This window comes from Solenopsis invicta, chromosome 14 (genome assembly GCF_016802725.1).
Source record: "Solenopsis invicta isolate M01_SB chromosome 14, UNIL_Sinv_3.0, whole genome shotgun sequence".
In the NCBI taxonomy this organism is placed as follows: Eukaryota; Metazoa; Arthropoda; class Insecta; order Hymenoptera; family Formicidae; genus Solenopsis; species Solenopsis invicta.
Window position 1 is genome coordinate 14598804 of NC_052677.1, and position 22768 is coordinate 14621571.

Consider the following 22768-nt stretch of genomic DNA (forward strand, 5'->3'; position numbering starts at 1 on the left):
CTCGGCAGAGCTCTTGGATCCATGTAACAGCATCGGGGACATGTGTCAGCCAGGACGATTGGTAGTGAGGGTCGGAAATGGCTGTTTAAAATTGCATCTACGGCCTATCGTTAAGGGCACGTGCGCTTTTTAATGTCTCGACGAATGCTTACGATAATGTCCTTTAAGCTTTTATTAACGGTTATCAAGGTACGTGGCCCGAATGGCCATGGCCATTCTCACGCGACAACGCGAGCCAAACCTCGATCCTTTATCCGTATCGATTCTTGCCCGGAAAATTCCTTTATCCCATTTTCCTCGATCGAAACTACTTGCACGAGAGAAGTTGGAAATATTATCCCCTGATTTTTTACATTAACACAACTCTACATTTTTTTTACGAATTGAATTAATAATGAGAGATGTGTTCGATTTAATAATAAAGAGAAAAATAATAAATTGATGACGCTTTCTTCATGTGTGATACCGAAAAATACGCGTGTGCAATCTTTCTGCTCATCTTTGATCCATTACGCCATTAACGATGCCGGAGGGTCTCGTGTCTCGTGGGAAGAAAAGTTTTACCAATGATTAACCAAAGTCTAGTTCGTACTTTTGATGAGTCAACTTGCCTCTATAGAGTTGTTAAGAATAATTAGGACTTATTATTTAACAGAAGTATTTTCTTTATTTACTTGTGTTAAATAATAAGTCTAAATTATTCTTAACAATTCTATAGGGGCAAGTTGACTCATGAAAATCGTGCATGTTAAATATATAAGCAGAGTGTAAAAACTGTATATTAAATAGTAAATCATATTTGTTATAAATAAATTGCAACATGACACCGACGCCAAAAACTGTAAAAAAAGAGCAATATAAGTTTAAAAACTTATAGTATTTAATCAATTAATAATTTTATCAATAAATTGTTAATTTGTAATTTATTATGTATAAATTAGCTTAAATATAATAGTAATCATTATAATTTAAATTATTCCTCTTTAAATTCTTTTCAACAAAAAGTAATTAATTTGTTGCTTCCACCACCAGTTTTATGAAAACTCGGCATGAGCGGTGATAAATCAATACCACGTTGCCTCCACTCGCATTCAACGAGAAACAAAATCGCATACGACAAATCAGATGAGGAGACAGGCAAGCGCGCTCGGTAGAAGACAATCTAACGAATCAATAAAATCTTATCAATAAGATCGTTTCGTAAGCGCGGATTAAACAAATTTGGAAAAACCATCAAAATTTAATCAGTATTAGTTATATCGAAAGATGTGCACGTTATCTTCGTGTTCGAGGTGCGCGATGCTGCGGCGACAATGCGATCCAGCCGATGTCGTACGAGGGTTATTTAAATCTAAATCCCGAAGAAATTTATCTATCGGTCAGTCACCCTAAATGTCAGTGTAATCAGTCAACCGTCACATAAATATATGCGTGTCATAACGTATCGTTATAAACTCGATTCTACGGATGATAATGGCATTTATAACGCAGAGTTTTCTGTCTTTATGCAGCATCCGTCTTGCACACTGGCGAGAAGACTGTTGGCGGACGAGATGGATTCCTTACTTGGCTGAAGGACATCTTTAATAAATCTACAGGTGAGTCGCATGCTGATGTCATTTCTGGGACAGAGGTTATTTTTGCCATTCAGTATTACATAACGAATGTTATATAAATATGCAAAAATTAAATTGTGCGATTCATGATGTTATACGCGTTCTTTTCTCTGACTCTCTGTTATAATGATCTGTCACAAAAATAATGTAACTTGCAGGAAAAAATTTATCTTTATCTTATGCCAATTTAATGTTTTGTCCTTGCCTCTATATCATGCTATATTTAATAAAAATGTATTCCATATTTTCAATACAAAAATAATATAATAATGCAATTAAAATAAAAATTAGAATAGAATATTTATAAGAATTATGCAGCATATGTGGCTTTGAAAAATTACAAAGATCCTAAATTTGATCACACAATATCAGATGATGTAAGTCGTGGATGAAATATCACGTTGCAGAGGATAAAAGCCACAAGGCTGACACCGCGATCGTTGATCGTGCAACAACGGCAACAACATTCGATCGGCCAGAAATAGCGGCTCCCATGCGGCCGGCGGACTCCTCAGACAAGGTCGATGTCGTTAATCAAAGACTGGCTAACTTCTGCGCGGTGCGATCGACGACGAAGTCTGAGCATGGGAACATCCGCGCTGAGAAGCGTGACGCGAAGAACGGCGAACGTGCGTACACGATTCAACAGTCGGCGATCCACGACACGTTGCAGTCGAGTCATTTTGCGGCTGGAAAAACTTCCGAACGCGTGATAGACCCTAACTCTTCGTGGCGCGATCTCGGCAAGATGTATCGATCCGAGAGAAATGGCGGCGCGATCGAGTTTGCGGCGAGAGACGATCTCGATGTGGCCTCGCATTATCGTTGTTACACGAGCCCGAGACACTGTTATCGCCTGCCACCGCAGCGGACAAAACGGCCGTTGATGGGATTGTGCGCCTCGAATAGATACATCAGCGTGCCGACGCGCACGATGGTGGGTTTCGCTCCTAAGAACTCAAAGCCACCCATCAAGGAACCTAACGCGCCCGAAAAGCACGAGAAGGACGAGAAGAAGGACAGAAAAGAGAAGAAGAAGCCGATAATACGTACGGACGGCGAATCTGTCGATAGTAGCGAGAACCGAGCGGAGATGGTGGCGGACGATAACCCGAGGAGTGACCCCGACGCAGCGTTTCGTTACGAGTGGGGCGTGAAACTCGCCGAGGAACAACCGGCCGCCGAAGCGGCGAACGATAACGATAAGTTCGCCGAAAAGGGCCAGCTATACGTCACGAAGCAGCTTTGGGGAGTGAACCTGAAACAACCGAAGTCGGATATCGCTCCGTCGAGGACCGCGAGTTCCGGGCGAGGCGCGGGGGAGCCTCGAAACGCCTCTTCGATCTTCGAGAGTGGCGATACTACAGCCAACGAAGCGAAGATCGGCACTGTCCCAGCACCGGACGATTCGGCGAAGAAGTCGGACGCGTCGAGCCTGAAAGGTACAACCGCGGAGTATCTCTCGACTCCGTCGCGTCAGGCTGGCTCGAGCGCCGATTTTATTACGACGCAACAAGATAGCGACGATGATGCAAACTCGTATTTGAGTTCCGAAGAGCTCCGAAGAATCATGAGGACATCCCCGAACATGCTGAAGGAGACGATAGTTGTCGATGACGAGTACAACGTTCCGAAAGGAGCGGGCTTGAACGCTGAGATCGCCGCCTGGCAGAATCTCATGATGAGATCAATTCCGGATATCAAGAATTCTTTGCCGACCGATAACGCGGAGGACATGGAAACGATGTCCATCCGTCCGGAAGCGCCACAGGCGAAATTGGACGTGCAAGTTGTGAGACCCACCAAAGATAACTTGAAGGAAAAAAATGTAGAGCACTCGGACTCCAAACGCACTCCGAAATTTACAGAGATTAAGGGAATCAGATCTCCGCGAAAACCGGACGATTATCCTATCAGTAAGAAGCTGCATACTATGAGCACGCAAATTCGTTACGTGCATCGACATACGGATAGCATCGTCCAACGAAATATTGAATCGCTTTCAAGTAACTTTGTTCCTATTAATAGAACTACACAAACGAAATATCCAAAATTCGCGTCAGCCTTCTCTACGAATTCGGAAGATTCCACGCCAGAGAAGATGATCGATGAAGTATCGAAACAACAGATAAATTCGAAGTGGGAAAACGAGGGAAAGTCTAATGATCCTAATTCGAATAATACATTAAATAGCGATCGATCTCTTTTACCGGCAGAACCTCGAACATTTTCAAGCAGAGATCAGGAGCAAGCGGATACTGATTTCGCGAAAACACTGGATGTTATCGCAGATAAGGAAATGGAGATTTCTATGAACCAGCTGCAAAGTACTGATCGTAAAAAGACGGCTCATCTCTCAGATTCTATCGTGTCTTCTGGACTTACAAAAAAGGATAAACTTCGTTATAAAGACGAGGATATGGAGAACGAAATAGAACGTCTTGAGGAATCGTACTCTAATTATACGGATTTCAATAATTCATTAATTGACAGGGGTTCAGTCAAATTGGATGCAAACAAATCGGTTAAGAAAGACTCGAGCGACGATAATACTACCTTCGATTCGAACGCGAAAGACGTAGATGATGATTCGAGCAAAGAATACATCATCGATGGCAATTATGTGCGATTACCCGGCGATCCTTATCCTTACAGCAGGGAAAACCTGGACAAATGGCGCGTGCCGCGTTCGAGGAATCTCGTCTACAAGCCGTGGAAGCGGGAAACGTCCCTCTCCTCCGATTCTCCCACCGTCGTGCGGTCAACCCTGAGGAACGCTAATGACGCGTACGCGAACGCTGCCGGAGAGCCACGCGATTCTCACGCCGCTGATGCAGTAATAGAGACTTCAGGAAGTAGCGGCGATGGCGGTGCGAGAGAGAAGACGGGACTAGCGAACAAATTCTACGTGTCCTCTCAGGATCAGCGGGTGGTGTCTGATTGCCTACGAGGTGACGCCGCGAACGCGTTGGGACTGCGGCAATGGACGGAGGCGTTTTCGAGGCTTGACGTCGGGAAGATAAACGAAGCGGCGCGAAGCGGCGACAACGCGCGTTACGAGTAGTTCGCGATGGAACGTAAGTTCCGGTGCGCGTGCATAATTCAGTTCTCTCGATTAATTAGGGCGGGCTCGTTGCCGCGACGTAACGAGCCAAGGTTCCGAGTTTCAATCTCAGATTGCGCATCCCATTTCCGTTTGCTTTCGATGCAACAAGTATGAACACAATGAATACAAAAATAAATAATATTTTCTTTTAATAGTTTACGTTGCAATCATTCATTGTCCCTTTCGTAATATTCTTTTTAATGATACTAGAAAATACATATAATATAAAATTTATTGTTGATATATTTAAATGAGATGAGCAATGTGTAGAAATAAAGAGATTAATAAAATTCATTTATTTGCAAAAATTGCAGATGTCTTTAATTATAAATCAAATTCTTGGGGATTATGAATCAGAAATGATTTCAAATTATTAAAAAACATAATAAAACAAAAAATATACACTTAGCCCGATTTTTGTGTATTCTACAAAATTCATACAATTAAAAAAAAACAATTATGATAAAAAATAATTGTTTTTTGTTTGTCATATGATTTTTGTAAAATTAATGAATTAATACTAAAAAACATCAAAATCAATAATTTTTTTATTATAATTATTTTTTAACCATTTTATTATAATCGTTTTTGTTATCAGATTTTTTTTTGTAAAATATACAATCGAATTAGCATATATTTTTTTGTTTGTTGTGTTTTTTAATAATTTGAAATTATCTCTGTATTATATATATATTTTTTTGGTTAGTGTAAAATATTTTTCTAAACGTGATAATGTATTAGTAATTAATTTTTTAACTACCAAAGTTGACAGAAAAATCATCAGTGAAAGAAGCGATTTGATTACATTCTTTTAATATATTTAATGCAATTATTTCACAGTTCGATATTGCTTAAGGTCTTATTCGAGTTCAATGCGTAAATAATTTCTATTGGACCATCCGGTACGATTTACGTGCGCGCCCTCCGCCTCTTGAAATTATTCTCCACTCCCATAAACACGTTCGCCTTCTCGCACTTACGATTAAAAGCGGATAGGGAATCAAGCGGGGCCGCATTCACGAAATTACCGTATACAGCGCGGTTAGCTCGCCTTAAAAGCTTTTTTGATCTTTGAGACGATCGAGCATTAATCCCCGGCCAACGCACCTGTCGAGAAGCAACAGCAGGAGGAACGAGAAGGAGGAGGAGGAGGAGGAGGAGGAGGAGGAGGGGAGGAGGAGGAGGAGGAGGATGAGGAGGAGGATAAGGTTGGAGAACGGCTAGGTCGTTCAATCAGACACGTGTACTTACGTGTACATCGGCGTGCATCCTGCATGCACTCTCGGCACTTCTTCTTCGACCGAACGGACGAACTATCGACCCGCCGCGCCGGGATATGCGTGCCTACCGGTCACGAACGCAGCCCGGAGGCTGTTATTTGACCACCGGCGAGATCTCCGAATCGTCGACCCCCCTGTCTAATCATTCAAATCGCAGGCACCCTGCCGGTCTAATCGGTACTGCATACGCATTGCGTCCGGTATCCCTCGACGAGGGTGTGGACGGATCGCGGACTCTCCTCTTTGAATTGCGAGAAAAGGAGAGACTTGAATCCAGCCGCCACTACCGCGATACCGGAGCACCGGCTACCATATTGCGCTACTACCATCGCCGATAATGCCCGCAGGTAATGGCAGACCCCATGGCCCTGATTACCTTCGCGCTGGTAGAAGACACGCGGACGTAGTTTAGCCTCGGTTACGGCAGCTGGTCGTGCCGTGCCGTGCCGTGCTGTGCCGTGCCGTGCCACTTTCCTGACCGCTCACCCGCCGATCCTGCTGTCATTTGCTCCTGTGGATGTTCCGCGTGCTCTTCTACGGATGTTGCTCGCGTCTAACGGAATACGAATAATGAGCGTTGAATGATGCCGCTCGAGTTAGAGTCCAAAGCGCGGCACAGCGTCCCGCCTCCCCGCCAAGGTGATCAGAGGCCAGTCGTGTGCATTTTCAAAGAGATCGATTGGCCATGAATCAGTCTCCGCTAGATCAAATCTCACCTTGAGATAATTCTACGATCGACCGTACCAAATTATTTTTTTTTGTTTGCATTATTTTCAAATAATTGATTTGTTCAGTTTCTTGCATCAATCGTCTCGGTATATCGGGGGGATTAAACTTTCCGTTAGGAGACGCAACAACGCAGCATAACGACAAAGCCAAGGCGGGATTGGCATTGGTAGCAGACGTTGCTTTTATTTACGACTAGATTCCGCTGACTACTCTCCGGGTTCGCTCCTCCTTGACCCTCTCCTCTCGTTCCCGCCGAGGTTAGAACGATCCTATCTACGCGAGACGTAGACGCGGATCATTCCCTTCGGGGTCTCCCGCACTATAAAAGATCGCCCTATGGTTGTATATTACTCACGCCACCGTGTTTTCACTTGGCGCGGCGATCGGCGCCGATATCATAACTCCTTGTCGTACCGCCGTTCAACCAGCAAATCTACCCGACGACGAGGCCTCCTCCTGGTAGCGATAGCAGTTCCGATATAACCGGCACCCGTTGTAAGACGAGGACGGACATCACCGGCATATAAAACGAAGCTCTCGTCGGCTAGCCTCGAGCCTTATCGCGCCTAAGTGTGACGAATTTTCTGCATTTCACAGGTCTCATAGCGATTTGGAACTTAAATACCAACATTACACGGATGTTATTAATGGATTTAATGTTTCACGCCGTTGACAATTTTATTTATTTACTAAAGTAAGAATTTTGAAGAAAAAAAAGATTGTGTTACTGAATTATGTTGAGGCTTCATAAATGCATGTTATTCACACGACGAATTTTGATCTCTCGAAAAAAATTTGTGTTTAGCATTCTAATAATGGAGCGCCTCGTAAATATGTCGCGACGCTTCCGGTAATGGAAGGTCACTCGGGAAGTGAGTGAAAATTCCACAATGTTAGCGCCGTTTCACGCATAGAGCTATAATCCGGGACGCTGCGACCATCCGCGGCATCCGAGACACCGAAATAGATGGTTTACAGCCTCCCTTAAATACGTCAACGTTTATGCGTGGATTCCCGAAAGTAAATCGACGAGGAATGTTTTCGTATGACGGCGGCCCCGTCACGAGTCGAAGCCAACTTAAACGCCGAGAAGCCAAGCAGTCCTCCTCCTCCCCCCCTTCCCCATCGGAGGCGAAATCACTGGTTATTATTAATAACGCGAAGAGCGTCTTTGTTTATGGTGTCACGGTCTTTTACACGTGTGCATCAGCTTTATGATACATCGATGCGGTTAATCTTGTTCGTTTTGGCTTGCAACAACTATGCGAACAACAATTATTATTCCGAGGTCGAAAGATCGACACGATGAAGTCATCATAAGTCATCATAAAGATTACAGATTTAATTTTAGGAATTAAATTTTTTAATTAACATTTCATATAGCGCTAATTTTTTTCTCGATCAGTAATAACAACACACAATGATAAATATCAAAATAGGTCTTTTTTTCATCGGAAGGGAAACATGTTTGCTTACTTCAACTGTGTACCAAGCGTTTTGTGTCGAACATTGCGGATGACAACTGTTTCATGCCCTTAGGTGGCGGACCGAGGACTAAGTATAACGAGTGTGTCGCCCACTCGGATCTCACAGACATGAGACGACATGATTCCGCTCGAGTGGTCGCGCCTCGAGTGGGGTGCAAGTCACCCCACGATCGTTCGCCGCAGAGCGCAACCGTCCGTAGTGACACCACAAAAAATCACGGCGCCGCTTTCCGGCCGGATATCTTTCAATTACACGTTAATATGATAGGCGGCGGGCGTAGCTGCAAGTCACCGCCGCGTCGTTGCTCGCAACGTGCGCACCACACCACGCACGCATGCACGCAGACACATACATTTATACAACATTTATATAACGTATATATGTGATCGAAAGGCCCGGTGTGCGTGTACGCGTGTGATTAATCGACGTCAACCGCAGACCACGGCGCGAACATCGTCGAGGGAATCGCCCAGCGTTTCGTTGACACGTCGATTCGCGGTTTACGCGCGCCAAAATATCCGCCGCGCCAAACGGGACGAAATTTATGCATTCGGGCGCGCGCGAAAGATCGTCAGCGCGAAATGTTTGCGTTACGCGATGCGGCACAGCGGTTAAACGTGGTTGCAACATTACCGTAGCACGTTGTAGCCTAATCGCGTTCTGGTAGACAGCCAACTCCTCTAGGTTTCCATGCCGGAGTGTTTTTCCAATCGTGATATCATAGGGTTGCGCGCACAAAGTGAAACCTACACACATGATCTTGGCAGTCACGAGTGCCGACTTAATTTTATGACGACCGCGTAACGGGGCTAAGAAAACTAACAGATTTCGGAAAGAAAAAGGAAAAGAGAGAGAAAGAGAAAGAGAGAGAGAGAGAGAGAGAGAGAGAGAGAGACAGGAAGAAAGAGAGGAAAGGAATAAACTGGTTTCATGCTTCAATCGCATTGGCTGAATGACTAGAGATAAAAAATAAAGAAGTTAACGATATCGCAATTTTGCATTAACGAGTCTTTTATTTGCAACATGTAACTATTCCAGTGCGGAGCAATATTGCGAACGATAATTTGCGAGAAGCACGCGGCGAAAGTATTTGACGTTTCCCTCTCGAGTTCGCCGGCTGCCTTTTCCCATAGAAAACGTCTAGGGAATGGAAAATGTCTTGGCGAACGGGAAGCTCGTCACCATCGATGAACATCTGCCGCTCATTATTCTCATTTAGAAGTTAGGATAATTAAACGGCGAAATTGAGCACATCGCAGAAAATAAATTGCCCATTGTCAAGGTCTACTTCCGACTCTTCCCTCGGTATAAATAAATTTTTCGCACGTTGATAAATTTGATGACAACGTAACTTTCAACTTTTTCATCGAATTAATCAATGTAATTTCGTCATTTGATGATGTCATTAAAACCTAAATTTTAAAATAAAAACGCTTAGTCTGAGTATAATTAGTCTTTTATCCAGTTTCTTTACTAAAAGAACAGCTATCACTTTTGCTTTTTATAGATGTATTTAACACTCTGTACAAACACTCTTGTATTTTTGGCACTTTTTCTACACTAAATCACGACACTTTTGAGTTAATTTTCATTACATTTGCAAGTATAAAAAAATTCTTCAATGACTGTTACATACACAGAAAACAAATTAATATCAAATCAACAATTCATTAATTGCTTCATATATAAGCAAGAATATAAAATCTTCTTGGAAGAATTTATAATCTTAAACAGACATAATTTGCTTACACAAAGAAAATTTTTTTTCACGTAAGCAAATTAAGTCTGTTTAAGATTATAAATTCTTCCAAGAAGATTTTATATTCTTGCTTATATATGAAACATCGAATTGTTGATATACTATTTTTTTCTGTGTATATTTTAACATCTCCAAAAATTATTTGTTAATTATGTTTATTTAAAAAATTGTGAATATGTTACAAGTAATTACGACGCTTTTAATTATTAAAAAAAAAAATACAGAGAGGACAAAATTGTCGAATCGTACAGGGTGTTGATTAATCAATTAATTAATTAGCGTAGGTTAAATTCATTGGATTCAATTAATTAAGCTTTATTTAATTACGTTCGGTCATTCACATGTATCCGTACATGCTGCGATGCATTTGTCAATAGTCTCTCCTAACATGGATGTGACTCACTTTACGAAGCCGCAGCGATCGATAAGCGCCGTCGCAGTTTCTTCGTCGCTCGCCGCTATCGTTTCCTCGTTAATGGAAGAGGGAATGCAATAAGCTCGAATCTCGATACAGCGCTCAGTACTATACTTCGCGGATATTAATTGCCGCTCGTGACGCACGTTTGATTGTCCACGAATCGAATCCCCGGGACGGCCGATGATGAACGTTTCAGCGTCTCGATCGCGCGCCCTTCCCTGACTTTGATTGAACGAGCAACGGTGAATATCCGCAACGTCGAAGATCTCCCAAGACACGGGGCGGCAAAAATCGATTTTTCCCAGCGAGACCGCTTCCGCTGCGCGCCGCGCGGACTGTCATTTCTCCTAATCGTGCAGCATCTACCTCCGCTAATCATTACTTCAGTCGTTGTCGATTACTGACCACAAATCGACCGAATCCCCATCTCTTTCTCTCTCTCTCTCTCTCTCTTTCTCTTTCTCTCTCGTTCCGTCTTTCCCATTATTATTTCTACAGAAGGAAAGCGATGATGAGAGATGTTAATAAATTTATTCGCAAAACGCGCGGAACGTGATGACGGCGTTTGATCGAATGTGGAAGGTGTTAACACCGAACTGTCAATGTTAATTTCTCGCGGCAATAACGATTAACCTCACTAGAGTTTAATACGTCAATAAATACGTCACGTTTACGTTTATCTATTTATCACTATCTACCTTAATCATTCGAGATTCGAGGGGCAGACGACAGGAGTCGATCGAAACTCGCGCTCGTCAATCTTATCAGACCTGTTAACCTCGTCGACCGTTAAGTCTCGCGTCGGCGAACATTAAATCAGATCACCCGTGTGCGCGCTGTCTCTGATTTATAGTAAACGTTGGACGGTCGCCATAAAAGCACGTGTATTCACGCTAAATGCGCGACAGTCGCTGTATGTTCAATTTGCTACGCGTGACTTGCCTGGCTTTAAGTACACGGAGCGGAAGCGCAGTGCCAAGAGGCAGAGCCAAACAGACATGTAGCTAATGTGTAATGGCATAATTTGCCAAGGGGCTTAATCGCATCATTGTTACTTGGCCGTTCATCGGAGTGGAATAAGCTGATCGCGTCTCAAACATCCTCGCGTAGCGACTTGGCTCCCCGGCGCTCGGCCGCGGAACCAAATTGCACCATGTCGTAAAATTATTAGCAGCCGGCGATAATTATTAGACGCGCAAATGACGGAGTTAATCCTCCGTCGGCCAGCGCAGGGAAAAAGGAATAATACTGTCGCGATGATAAATAACGCCGATGTTTTCTTATTGCGCGAACAAGATTACGAGAACTCAGTTACTAGATCGTGCAAATTATATTTGCGCACGTTTAGTAAGAACAAGAAAGTTTACACTGTTAAAAATGCCATGAAATTCAATGTATTTTTAAGTTTTACATTAAATTTAATGTATCCATACATAACTAGAAAACATCTGTATGAAAGTTAGTACACTTTTAACAACATTAAATTTACATTAAATGTATATTAAATGTTTTTAACGCACTTGTTTGAAATTTGCTTCAGTTACATTACATTCTATTGATTTTTAACAGTATTGTTAAAAATTTAATATTATAAAACTACACACACAAATCTGCACGTTTCTGTGAAAAATATAAGATACTTTTAATAAATTGTACTAAATTATATACATATTATGTTTAAATTTAAATTACGTGCATTGCGTTAAATTAAAAATCTTATGAGAAATTTTAGAATTCTTTGAAAAAAAGTATCTTATTAAAATTCTGAAAACCAGGTGTCGATTGACACACACAGATAGAGAGAGAAAGAAAGATAGACAGAGGGTGAATTGCAACACGCAACTTTTGAATATATGCGTTCAGTGGTAAGGAGGGAGAAAGAGAAAGAGAAAGAGAGAGAGAGAGAGAAATGTCAAACATAGGCAGAAAATTCGGTCATTTAAATTTAGTCACATCGTATAAACATTTTGCCTTGGCGCTTCGTTCGCCAAACGCGGCCGATTCAACGACAACGGTTCGGTACCTCTCGTTTATCCGGCTGATGCACCCTTGTAAACAAATTGTTCTACAAAGTCTCGCGCAAAGGCGCTTTCCTCGAAGAACCGTTTGCACGCCGGAGGAGATTCGGAGAGCGGCGGACACGTTGGTGTCGTCACCCATAAACAAGTCGCCGTTAATTTCGAAATAACTTGGCAGCCTGGGCCAGCTGTTGGCAACGAGCCCCTGTTGACATAACTTTGACAAAGTCGTTGACAAAGTCTTGCTGCAGGTTTTTACGAGCGCGGGGCCATTAAAAGCTGATAAATCTCTCTGGAGATTCATTCTCTTCCTCTCTCTCTCTCTCTCTCTCTCTCGCTCTCTTTCTCCTTGTTTCTTTCGGAGCTCGCGATCTCGCGGGCACTATTTCCATCCGACACGACGCGTCGCGACGCCTGCCTGGCAGCTTGTGAAAATATCGGGTGTCCCCTGGTTAAGCTTTTCCCCTTCGCCATCCGTTGAATATTCTTCCTCTAGCGCGACCGTGTTTGTCAAACCGGTGGCCACCGCGACCAAACAAACATTTCGTACCACCCGTTAGTGACACACGACTGTCGCACCCGCACGCGCCGTTCGTGTGGAATTATTAATAGTCGCAGTGAACTCTTTTCCTCCGCTTCAGGAATGGAACCTGCGCCCCGAGGCTGTGACACTAATGCGAGAGACGTAGTTGTCATTTATTTGTGACCGTCTATAGAAATATGTTAAAAATAATTTAACGTAGACTTTCTTACGCTCATCTACTACTCGGCAACAATATTCAAGTCATTTAAAAATGCAGATTCGATGTACAGAAACTAGGCACATGCTGCTAACGATCTTAAAATAGTGAGATAAAATTAATCTTATTCGAGTATTTGAGTAAAATGAATCTACCATATATTTGCTATATACGTTATAAATTCCCTTCACCTGTTATGCACTTGCATATTTTGATAACTTTTTATCTATATAAAAAAATATAAAAAGAATTTCGATAATTGCATTACACATTAAATGTATTGCAATCTTAAAGATTCCAAATAATAGAAAATTTCCCTCATCAGAAATTTAATTGACATAAAACCACCGAGAACAACCCCAAGTCCATACAAACAATTTCAACCTCCAATCCGATCAATATAATTACGAGTCCTCAGCATCGTTAGGTAACATATGCTTCGTCCGTCCGAAAATTTATTCCATCCACGAACGGTCCCTTTCTAAGAGAGCATCAAAAATAATACATCACTGGTTTCTCTTCAGCCCGTAATCGAGACTCCATATGTTTGGCGCCCCCAGCACAAGTACATCACTACGAGAAATGAAACTTAATCGTACATCGTACGGAAGTGAATGACAAGAGCCATCCCATTGGCGAAAAGAAACTGTAATGTTAGAATAACATCAAAAATTTCATTCGGGTAATAAAAAAAAAGATTTACTTTTACATTACAACAATAACATTTTAATATGAATCTTATAACATGCTCTGCAATATTAACGACCAATGTCACGAAGGAACATTAGGAGCGCCTTTTGAACTTTTTCAAGTAATGAGAGCTAACGAAATAGTATTCTCGAAACAAATAGTTCGGAAACTTCCGTTGGAATCGCCAAAACTCCGATTGAGCCACTAGCCGCTGGGTAAAAGGGTTAAAGGCCTGAAGAACGTTGACCATCCTCGCAGCCTAAAGGCATTCGTTGATTACATTGGCCGAGGAGGGCCAAGGGATTTTAATTAGCAACGTTTGCGCTTCGCAAACACCAGCCGATATGTCCCGGTATCGAGCCCGGGAGCCGGGTCGAACGCAAAAATTCTCAGCGGAATCCACTTTGACCGTAATCGCGAGATCAATACGCGAAAATATGTTCTCCGTGTGATTTAAGAGATTTAACGTCCGATTGCAAGCCCCCATCCCTTTTCAATTATTTCCGGACACTTTCCGGCATACTTTCAAGAATGCGGAGAGCCCCGTACGGTATTTTTAAATCGTTCGGAACGAAGCTAAAACCTCGTGTCCCAGCTTCATCCCATTCTTTCGCGTCCGCCGATCGCGTGTCTGCGCCCCTCTGACACAAAAATAAAAACCTTTTGACACGTAGACCTCATTACGACTGGATTCCGCCCAGATGGTCGCCGACCGGCGACAAAAAAGTGTCCATCGCCGACGTATTTCTGGCGTATAGACGCCGCGATCCCGTGTCGCTCGTACTTCGCGCGTCACCCCGCGTGACAAATGAGACGTTGTCGTACGTTTGTTCAAATTACTCCCGGCACACATTCCGCCCGCTAGCTCGCCTGCCGCTCTCAACGCGCGCTTTGAAATATTAGATCCTACTCGCTTCCTACCGCCCTTTTGCACGACAGACGCCCGTTAGTGTCAGAAATTTCGGAAAACGCTGGAAGAGAAACCTGTTCGGAGATGTTCCTCGAGATCGAGAAACGCAAGTAATAACGTAAAGCAAATCGTTAATTATATTTAACGTTCGTCCTTCCCCAAAAGTGGAAGAATCCATTCTAAAGTCAGTCGTTCTAAAGAACCTGTCGTAATATCGTTATCCAATCATCAACGAGGCACAAAAGAATGAAAAAAAAAAAAAATTTGGCAGGATAACAATAATTCCGTCACGCTGTGAGGATGCGATATTAACACCGCGATGTCAAGAGTCATCTCGTAATGGTCGTGTTTCTGCGACAAGCAATCCGGAATCAATTACAAGCACGGGGCCCTAAGGAACTCTCTCCGATGCGTCGACGGCAACCGACGAGCGAAAAAGAGACAGAGAGCCGGGAGCTTTTTAGACAGCGGCGACCATTAATCACCCGCTTTTTAGCCGAAAATTCCCTCGCGCCTAGTTTACAAAACGAGGGTCGTCGAAATCGCCCCGTCACCCGGTACAAGGGTGCCGCTTTTTGTACTTTCGACGTTGATCTGCGTCTAACTCGCAGACTCGATTCTCATTTCTGTACAAAATAGATCGGTCCCATCTTTGTCCCCGCCGCGTTTTTCAAACGATTCGAGGATCGTCACGGATCAGTCTTTGAGCCGACGACGCGCGCGCTAATCGATATTTACTAATAATATTCTATTTTTACACAGATCTACGATCTACGATTATAAAGTTGATTAAACTAAACCTGATTCATCGAATGCAGGTAAATGTATTTTTAATTCATATTTAATTGGAAAATGATTCTAAATATCACTTGCATATCAAATCACTTGTACAATCTACATTTACAAAGTAAAGCATTTGATCAAAGGTTTCAGTAATCCGGCATTTCGTAGCTGTCATCCGTGATCCAACGATTTATTTAACGCGCGGCACGTCCGCATATATAATTAACAACCCTCCCTCGTGTTAAAAGTTTGCATCGTTAAGACTCCGCTCATTAAGGCTTCGTCGCGAATTACGCTCTCCGCCGCTTTCTCAGAAATCTCGGTAACGATCCCAATTGCGCTCTGGCCAGCAGAACGAGTGGAGATCGGTTTCGTGGCAGCACGTCGTCTGCGAAGGGGACCGCTATCCCGGGATCGGTTTACACGAATCGGAAAGTCGCCTCCGCGGCTGTCGGTGGTCTAGCTGTCACGGATAAGGACTGAAATAACAGAGACGCATTAGCGACGCGAGGATCAAAGTGCGCGCGAGTTGCAGGAGAGACGAGAAAATAATAAAAGGAGAGTGGCACGGGGAAGCCACCCAGGCTGTCGCGCCGTGAGTTTAACGCGTACGTTAATGCCTGTCGGCCGGCCTGGACCTCGTCCTCTATAATTAGCCTGTATTGTGTTACTCACGAGCGGATTATTGCGCTCATAAAATGTTCATAAAGTTTTTCGGTGCGGGACAACAGTCTCCGCTGTTGTTGCTCGCCGCCGACGACGGACTAGTTTGACATTTGGAATTGCAGCGTTAATTCTCAAGCACGGTGTACTTGAAAATTGAAATCGAAAAAAGTATATCAGAATAATAGCGTTGTCGGTTGATATTTCAAGTGAAGTTAAAGAGATTCAATCTCTTCAAATTGAAATGTGAATGTCTATTGTAATAATTAAATCAACGAAAAATAAACGTCAAGTTTAATACACATTTTGTTATTTCATTGAAAAAATAAAACGTAATTCGAGAAATAAATGTAAAATACAATGCCTTCCAGTGACTGTGAAGCTTGTTCATAGTCTCTTTAATCGCTCGTATTATGTTTCGTGGACATTATTCATATTTTTATTCATCACAGCCGACAGTATGCATTTTATTGATAGAGAGTACGTTAGACATTTCTCTGTACTGAACATTTTAACATTGATTTTTTCACAAAAATTCTTTTTTAAATCAAATTAAAAAAAAAATTCTCATTAAACAGAAGAAACGTACATGTCGTACAATTTCGCAGTGATTCCACGCCTCGGGCAAATCGGTCTTGTACTTATAACGTATACCATGAATTTTCATTTTGCCAGATGATCATGTGATGCGCGCGCGCGATAAGTCCTATTATTATTTATCTCGTAGGCTGAATTTTCGCGCTTTACGGTCGCCCGTGCATTCCGCCGCCACGCTCCGGGCGTTTCGAGGGGGTTAACCGTTATGTCATCGCGCTATATGTCGGGAAGGAACCTTGAGAAATATCGCAGACCGTATCGCGATCGACATGAATGCTTCGTTATTGGAGAGACGTTGCCGCACTACACGCCAAAGGCGAACGACATACATACGTATGCTGCATCTATTGTATTATGCCTGTAATTTTCGAAGATAAAATTCTGTTTTTATCCATGACACAAAAATCCAATTTTTTTAGCTTTTACGCTGATAATAATTTTTTTTATCTTAATAATAAATTTCCTCTTCCATTCTATTACAGTACTTTTATATTTTATCATATTATTTCTTGTTTATCATGTTAAAGAATTATTGATTTCTCTATATTTTTCCGATTCATTTTTAATATAAAAAGAGGATAACTTTTCTCAATAAATATATTATTACACTTTCTGATTCATTTAAATATTTTTATGTATTTACTTATATAAATAACACTTTATTTCGAATGTTGCTCATATTTTACAAAAGAAAAATATTCTTATTTATTATATCAATGAAAAAACTTTAAAAGATTTTTATTAATCCATAAATATTTGTAGGGAACGAAGCGAAAGACTTTGAGCTGATGATTCAAGCTTTGTTACGACGACGAGTCGTTTCTCGTACCTTTATGTCGTACATTCAATTCCAATCGTACTCATATATCAACTCGTAATCGGAAACATGAGTTTTACGCCGGTAATTGCCGACGAAAGGACGTTGTAAAACGTCCATCACGGCGAGCGATTCCTTTTAAAATACGATCGTAAAAGTTGATAATAATGATAAAATGGCGCGGTCTCTCCTCCATTCAAGTAAATTAAAGTGTTACATATACACAACGCATCATTAATTATGAGGATAAAGTGCGATTCCACTTTGATGTCGCGTATAATATTGAACATTGAAGTAAAAGGCCTGAGACTGTGTTACATCTAATTGAGGCGTCACGTAGGAGTTATTTGATTGATACTGCTGGAGAGCGATAAATTTTGAAGATAAAGTGTAGCAAGCGCGACGTACGAGTCTCCTCTAAATTTATAAGCTATTATATGAGATAAGATAAAACTGCTATTAAGATACAGCACAAATTGGAATGTCCCGCACTAATATTCGACTAATAGAATCCTATCTCTTCCCAATTAAAAAGCATCATGACGCGAGATAAGGCAATCGCCGTCGTGCCTTCTGTAATTAGCAGCATCTCGTTACGTTTACACCCGCATTGCGGACTCTACGCAACGGCTCTTTCTACATCCCGTGCAATTGTGGCGGCAGTAAAAGACCCGATGGACGCTAAGCTCATTAAGGTCCTGGCGTCCGTACACGAGCGGACTCTCGCTGGTCCCACAGTGGGACTTCAGGAAGCGCGTGTGTTCGCGGGTAATAAAGTCACTCGGACTACGCGCTGTCCGCCGGCATAGAAGTGGGTTTTGTCCTGTACCGATAATGGCGGCACTTCATCAAGGATCCTCGGCCTTGAGAGAGCCTGGCCCTTCCTTCCTGCGGGACGCTTCCTCTCTCCTTCGGCTGGAGAGGACGCAGGAGGCCATCTGTTTCGTCATTACCGGCAGGCAGTAAACCACCTCTAACCACCACCACCACCCTCTGTCCGGTCGTAGCCCCCTTGTCGTCGTCCCACGGGTGATACATCGTGTTTCCTTATTTGTAGGACGTGCTGCGGGAAAATCGTCCGAGAAAATCGAGTGATTTGTCCGGGAGGTGTTAATGGTGCTGCCACTCGTACACATAGACGTTTCTTCCTTTTCCTCTCGCCATCGTTTCTACGTCCTAAAGGCGGACAAAGTTATGTCGCGAGACGTTGTCATCGGAGCGGGAAACGTAACGACGAAAATCTTCGAAATAATTCTTATTTTTACTACACAGATAAATTTTTATGCGACCTAAAATTTTGGAGCTACATCGTTTTTACCGTTGACAACAAGTGCTGATAAATTTGGGCTACATGATACACGTGCATGTACTTTCTTCATTTTTTAAGACATTTTTTTGAACCTCGTAATACTGTTGTTTACTCATATCATGTTCACATTTCAAGCTGGATGGGTTAAGCGGTTCGTGTCGTTAGCTGAGCTATTCTCAGCATCGACGACAAGTTCACTTTGGAGCACAGGTTCTGGGACAAACAAAACCGGGGGGTAGGGAGGAGGGAGGAAAGCCGCGCGAGAGAAGACGTGCCACGGATAATGCGGCGAGGGAATATCCACGGAAGCCATGAACCTGTCAATAAGGTGGATTCCTCTGGCGGCTCCTTCTCGTCTCCCGAGAGCGAGGGTGGCGTGAAAGAGGTGCCGCTTAGACAGGAGAAGAAAGAAAACGTGAAACACACGCTCGATAGAGAGAGAGGCCAGGGGGAATCCGCGGGATGAGTACATACGTTCGCGTTCCGCACGCGAATGTGTGGGTTCGTGAGTTCGCCGCGCGTTCCCCGCGCGAGAGCTCGGAAGCTCGTCTCGCCCTGCACGCCGTGACTTGCAGCTCGATTTCTGGTCCACCGAGCTGGCCGGGATACAGAATGCGGCGTTGCTTTTCTTCGAATGCCGTATCGGACCGCGCGGAGAACGAGAAAGAGAAAAGAGAGAAAAAGGGAAAGAGAAAGAGGGAGGGGGACAGCCGGTGCCAGTCATTAGGCCGTATCGTGTGAGAGATCGTTAAGGGGGAAGTGCTCTCGAAAAGAAGTGAGCCGATACTGTACGCGAGCGCGCTCCGTCACATCCGAACTTCACTTGGTTTCTACGGTGATGTTATGTAATTATACCGGGGAAAGAGTTTTGCGCCCGTCGTCTCTCGATGATATCGAGCGCTTTCCCGAGAGCGTCTCGCTTTCCGATCTCGAGGAAGGCGTATATCAGATCGTCCATATATCAAATGTCCTTACAATTAGCGAGACTACTGTATCGCCAGCTCGTTAATTCATTGCTTAAAGCGATAAGAAAAATGCAGCTTTGTGATTATCTTAGCTAATTTTAGGACGTGAAAAATACGACGTACGAAAACGACGAAGAAAGAAAAGTATTATATCAGCTAAAAATTTAATTCTTTATTTAAATTAATACTTCTAATTTTTTTTCAATCGCTTCGACGTATTTGAAATTTATTGCTTAAAGCGATAAGAAAAATATAGCTTTGCGATTATCTTAGCTAACTTAACGCGAAAAATACGACGTACGAAAACAATGGAGGAAGAAAAGCTGGAGGAAAAAAAAGATCAGCTAAAAATTCAATTCTTTATTTAAATTAACACTTGCAATTTTTTTCGATCGCTTCGATGTATTTGACTGTCAATTTGTCGTGCACAGAAGAGACGTGAAAGAAGAAAAGAAATATATATAGGCATAGAAGCGAGCGATCTTTCTTCTTGCAATAAATACAAACGGTTTAAAAGTTTTTAAAAGTCACGTTTTTCCGATCCATCGTTCACCGGTTCGCGATTGCATCGAATTATTTCCGCCGATGGAACGTTAACGTATCATCATCCGGCGTGAGACCGTAAATCAGCGATTGCCGCGGTACAGTCGCCGTGAATCGACTAATCTCTCGATTCACACGAGGCAAGGACGTGGAACGGCCTCTTGAAAGGTGCGACGGCTACCTCCACGAGAGGACCCGTCGCGTCGTCTTCTTCTCGTCGTCGACCGGCATTTACAATCGTTAGCCACTTCGTTGCCCACCTCGGGAATCGTTTAGCGTAATTACGGCTCTTGTCACTAGCGTCGGTCGTCTTCATGCCGTTTCTCGCCCCCTCGACGAATGTAGCCTGTTTATTTCTTTTTTTATGCGCGCCCCGAAGAAAAGAAGAAGAAGAAGAAGAAGAAGAAGAGCTCGACACCCGGTATCAGGCTGACGGATACGCTCGATGGACGAACCCTCGGCATTCCATTCGACGACACTAAGCTCGCCGCCGGCGATGTATCGTGACGACACGATGAATTCTATCGTTCCGCTCTCGTCTCCCGGGCATCTTGCACTCTCATCCGAAGAGAAGCGATAGAATGTGGACCGTATAACTCCGCGCATTAACTCTCTCGCCCGCGCGCGCGACGTCGGACAGCTCTCCGTGACTGTTATAAATTACAGGTGTAAATGCACGCGGAAAAGAAGGATGAGTAAGAGAAAACATGGTTTTCTACATCGTGTCGTACAACGCGTCTCGAAATATATATACGAGAAAAAAGAAAAAAAAATATTTACCAAATATGCTGAACGATTGTTTATTGCAAAGCGATAAAATTTGATTTCCACGACGATATCGGAGGAACAGGGAAGTAAAATCACAAAGGTAAACGCTATTCGCGTCACAATTAATCGGGTATATACCAGAAGCTGAAGCGTAACAGCCACGTGCGACTCGGAATGACATTGCTGTTCACCTCGCCGCGTCTTTCGCGATTGCGAACGAATCGCGGCAATTGCGGGAGAACGGAATCGTAATTTAAAATTGCTAGACCGATTCGCGTCGAACTCGCGGCGCAATAAGCGTGCTCACAATTTACCAGGCCTCGACCACACACGTCTGAGCGAAAACGCGAGTATTGATCGCGAACAGATCTCATCCGCAACGGTCCCGTTTAATGCGCAGCCGGAGAAACGGAAAGAAGAAAAGCGCGTCGCGCTTCGTACTCGATTGGATCGTTTCGCGCGACGCGACTCGTGCGGACTTTTGTGTATCTCGGTGACTTTTTGTCAGCGTGATATTTTGCGTTTACCCAAGATCAAACGCGGCGCGGCATAATTAATATCGAAGGAGACAGGACAAGGCGACGTCGACGAAGGACCCGATCCGGCGACTCGATCGTCGGGTATCTCCGGCGACTTATTAATACAACCTGAAAGGGGACTTTCCGATCTAAGATACGAGCCTTTCGCGCGACTACCGGCACATCCTCCGAGTGGAAGCTTCATTAGCCGACTTTAATTACCTACACCGGCGACTGTGAGATCGTTGTCACGAGCGCCGGATAGCGACGACCGCGTGAATAGACACTGCTCGGATCGTCGCGCCCTGATCGTGGACGGTCATTTATCAACTTGATAGTGATTATCGTAATTAATATCGCCGACAGCACGGCGTTCGCACCGGCAAATATCGTGAAGTCGATTTTTGCCCCGTTGTCAATCTGGAATTTATTTCCAGCAACATTGATCGTTAGATTTCTGGCGACGATTAATGATCAAGTGATGGAAAATAAAAGCGTGACAATGAAGACGAAATTAGTTCATTTGAGTGTTTGTGAAAGACAGACTTTAAAGAATTATTTCATCCAAAAATTATTAATATACTGTAATCCTGTAATGCCTATTTCTACCAACGTAGATTAACTTACTCTTTATCTTTCTTTAGTTCTAAAAATTGAAAAAAGATAAAGAGTAAGTTAAACTAAGATTAAAGTTAATCTGTAAAAATAGGCATAAAAGGAACAAAGTATCGTTCTATAATGTATCTAAAAAAATAATAATTTTTATTTTGCAGCAGCTGTTTAAAGTTTAAAGCAACATAAAGTTAATATTTTCTTAATTCCGTTTTCTTTCAATTTTTCAAAAAATCAAAGTGCGACATAGCACACATGTATGATTATTATCTTTCAATTAATTTTCAGCTGCTAAGCGTTATAGAGTGCACTGAACGCATGAATTAGCGCACAATAGTATTCTATGCATTGCATAAATGTGACAGCTTGCAGTTGAAATTACCAATGAGTTTATAATTATTTTGTTTAATGAGTCATTGTCTTCGTAAGAATTAATTAT

The 22768-nt window shown here is 42.9% G+C and overlaps 1 protein-coding gene and 1 long non-coding RNA gene across 3 annotated transcripts in view; one reads left to right on the forward strand and one right to left on the reverse strand.

The window, feature by feature from the left end:
* LOC105207568 overlaps positions 1-5030 on the forward strand; it is a 96341-nt gene extending 91311 nt beyond the window's left edge. For both annotated transcript variants that reach the window (XM_011177103.3, XM_039457664.1), the window contains 2 exons: positions 1512-1598; positions 2024-5030. In XM_011177103.3, the coding sequence (XP_011175405.1) occupies positions 1512-1598; positions 2024-4680 (2744 nt within the window). In that variant the 3' untranslated portion in view covers positions 4681-5030. The remainder of the gene's footprint in view (positions 1-1511; positions 1599-2023) is intronic.
* The window catches only part of LOC105207567, a 109861-nt gene that overhangs the window by 47029 nt on the left and 40064 nt on the right, over positions 1-22768 (reverse strand). The gene's annotated exons all lie outside the window — the stretch shown is intronic.